Source organism: Camelina sativa, chromosome 4 (assembly GCF_000633955.1).
Source record: "Camelina sativa cultivar DH55 chromosome 4, Cs, whole genome shotgun sequence".
Taxonomy (NCBI): domain Eukaryota; kingdom Viridiplantae; phylum Streptophyta; class Magnoliopsida; order Brassicales; family Brassicaceae; genus Camelina; species Camelina sativa.
This window is the reverse complement of record NC_025688.1, coordinates 1,261,656-1,265,281: the sequence shown is the minus strand read 5'-3', so window position 1 is coordinate 1,265,281 and position 3,626 is coordinate 1,261,656. Positions and strand designations below refer to the sequence as shown.

The window sequence follows — 3,626 nt, the reverse complement described above, 5'->3', positions numbered from 1 at the left end:
TTTTGATTAATGCAGATGCGTTACACTTATATATGCTTTTGGCTATGTAATATGTTTATAACCAAAAATTGAAATATATATATATATTATGCGGAATCAGTATATGATTATTAGAATATGATGTGTCATTGAATTAGGTTTTGATGAATTGCAAAAGATGTTGTAAAATGTGGTAACACCAAATTTTCTATATGTTTATCATGGAAGGTAGATCGATCCTCAGTTTTTACTTTGTAATAATTTAAACACAACGAGTTAGTCTAAGAAAGCATCTATATAAGCTTTTGTTTTGAATATAACATTGATTAAAATTAAAGGAAAATTTTATTTTAACGTTTAAATGACTATATTAATTAATTCATAGTAAATTAAATTATTTTTTGTTATTTTCAAGAACAAATAAATCCAAAAATAGAAGATAAAAACTTAAATTTAACAAAGAGTGTCTATAATTCAATATATATATATATATGTAGATCTATTCTACAACAACCACATAGAAATATTAAAGAGAGAAGTCAAAAATACAACTGGTTCTTGATAATATGATGATAGTCTTTAACACGCTTTGGTGCATAAACAACAACGTAAGGCTCCGTCGAATTCGCAGTGACCTCTTTCAAATTTCTTGAATTGGCTGCAGATGATGGTACAATTGTTATCACTAAAGCACACACCTGAGAAACGATCGCTCCGTGTCTTGCATATTTTATCCGCCAAACCCATCTCTATATATATGAAAACACATTTAAGCATATCTGTGTTACTTAGAAATTAATTTCTATCATAAAAATGTATACTAATTGTGATATAACAACTAAATTCACATATTATAATGTATGATAATTTATATACTATATAAAGACATGAGTATTGAACCTGTAGTGGCAGCAAGAAAGATAAAAGAGATCAGGAGAATGGATGAAAGAACACGGTTTGAGAGCTTCATTTTTTTTTTGAGAGAGGGAATGAATATTCTCGAGAGATCGTTGGAATTAATTAATTGTTGTGTAGGAACAAGAACTGTTGTTGGTGGCACAAGGACTCAATATCTTACATAATATTTTAAATTTGTTGATAACCAACTCATAAAAATTAACCTATAATAAATATGTATATATACACCTCTTTTTGACAAGTATTTTCTAAAAAGAACTTTTAATATATCTTTATCTATTTGATATGATTGAAGTATATTACTATTATGGCTCTGATTGGTAACCTACTTTTAAGACTTTTAAAATATTTAAAGCCTTAAAAGTTATTTTTTTGCCAATCATACTTTTTTGGCTTTTAATTTTTTTAAAGCATTGAAAGCAATTTTTTTTGTCCTTTCTTGTTTTCACTTTTTTTTAAAGCCTGAAAACACATGCTTTAAAACTAAATAATTTAAAAAGCATTATTTTTTCTCCCTTTTATATTTAAAAGTTCTCCACAAGTATATATATAAATATTTTACATATTTTATTTTTATAAATTAATTATTCTTATTTTTTTCTCTTTTTTTAAGATCCATTTCAATAATAAATTTTATTTTTTCATCATCACTAATATTACTATAAAAGAGTTTATGAAATTCATGATTACTAATAGAATAATATTCAAACAATGCATTGAATAATTCAAATAAAATTCAAATAATAATAGGTTAATAGATTTTTGACTGCTCATTTAACTAGTCAATAGAAAGAAAAAAAACCTCTACAAGTGATATATGAATTAATTTATCATTAATAAAATTTATCATTTTAAAATTTATTTTATAATTAAAGTGATATATTTTAATTTATCATTAATAAAATTTATTTTATCATTAAAGTAATATATGAATTAATTTTTGACATAATATAAATTTTTTATTAATATTTATAATAATAATAATAAAAATAACAGCTACAACTTTAAAAGTTGTTGGTAAACAATCAGATTTTAACAGTTAAAGTTTCTACAGTCCAAGTATCTACAACCAAATTCTCTACAGCTAAAATTTTAAAGTCAAAGTCTTTACAGTCAATAGTAACAGCCGTTACCAATCAGAGCCATATCTAAGAAACATATTTTTTTTAAAGCAAATTATCTTAAACCAAAAATAGTTGTAAGATAGAAAGCATTCCAATATTTATTTTGTCTCTTTATCACATATGCCATATATTCCTAACATGTATTTTTGTATTTTAATAAACATAATTCATATGAAATTATTATTAGATATTATCTTATGATATTATTCAAATCAAAGCAGATTCTTCTATTATCTTGTGCTTTTAAATAGTGTTTCCTTTACATATTTATTTAACCTGATTTGTTTCTCTTTTTTATTTTTTTCTTTTCATTTAAATACAAAATCAACATCAAATACGATGTACACATAAAAGTTTAGATTATAAATTTTGAGCTAGGGATTGCTTGCAGCCCCTCATTGGAGGCCATGTGTAACGCCCCGACCGTCACCTTGTTTAGTGGATCCCATGTCCACTGCCGATCTATGGGCCACCTCGCTTAAATGGGCCATACGTCTTCTCACTAGGCCCGTGAGCCCACCCAAGCACGCTTTAATTCTTGAATTCTCTTAGGACCTTTGACCAAAAATATAAGTGCACTTTGGTGATATAGGTGGCCAAACCAGTTCTTTTAAATCTCTCCGCATGTACCTCAAATCGGGGTGTCACACCATTTAATGGTACAAATCTTCCATAATATATATATATATATATATATATATATATATATATATATATATATATATATATATCCACACTCTCATTTCGATCTCAATTATGGTCTTCATTTACTTATCTGTCTTTTTGCAGCCATTTAGTCCGGCAAAATGTTTCGACCAATATGGAGCTCAGTATTTAAGATAGACATCCAACTTCTGTTAAGAGTATGGTTCTAAGAGACTCGGGATATAGTGGAGATAGAATTTTTTTTGCTTGATTTCTCGGGTTGGAATCTCTTTTGAGGAGAAATTTACGTCAGGTTGGTGAAGTCTGAGCCAGTTCACTTGACACGAAAGTGGTTAGCCTAATTATGTTCCTAATTTTGATTAATGCATATGCGTTACACTTATATATGCTTTTGGCTATGTAAATATGTTTATAACCAAAAATTGAAATATATATATATATATATATATATATATATATATATATATATANTATATATATATATATATATATATTATGCGAAATCAGTATATGATTATTAGAATATGACGTGTCATTGAATTAGATTTTGATGAATTGCAAAAAATGTTGTCGAATGTGGTATCACCAAATTTTCTGTATGTTTAACATGGAAGGTTGATCGATCCTCAGTTTTTACTTTGTAATAATTTAAACACAACGAGTTAGTGTAAGAAAACATCTATATAAGCTTTTGTTTTGAATATAACATTGATTAAAATTGAAGGAAAAATTTATTTGAATGTTTAAATGACTATTTAAATTATTTTCTGTAATTTTATATTATTTTTAGTTATTTTCAAGAACAACGAAATCTGAAAATAGAAGATAAAGAACACAAATTTAACAAAGAGTGTTTGTAATCCAAGATATATATGTATATTCTTCAACAACCACATAGCAATTATTAAAGAGAGAAGACAAAATACAACTAGTTTTTGA

The 3,626-nt window shown here is 26.0% G+C and overlaps 1 protein-coding gene across 1 annotated transcript; it reads right to left on the bottom strand.

Annotated features, from left to right (window-relative positions):
- On the bottom strand, positions 444-1,068 carry LOC104779504 (defensin-like protein 8). Its single transcript, XM_019244377.1, has 2 exons — positions 880-1,068; positions 444-728 (listed from the first exon to the last, which is right to left on the bottom strand). Exons 1-2 carry the CDS (start codon positions 947-949, stop codon positions 559-561), a joined length of 240 nt encoding a protein of 79 aa, XP_019099922.1. The 5' UTR covers positions 950-1,068; the 3' UTR covers positions 444-558.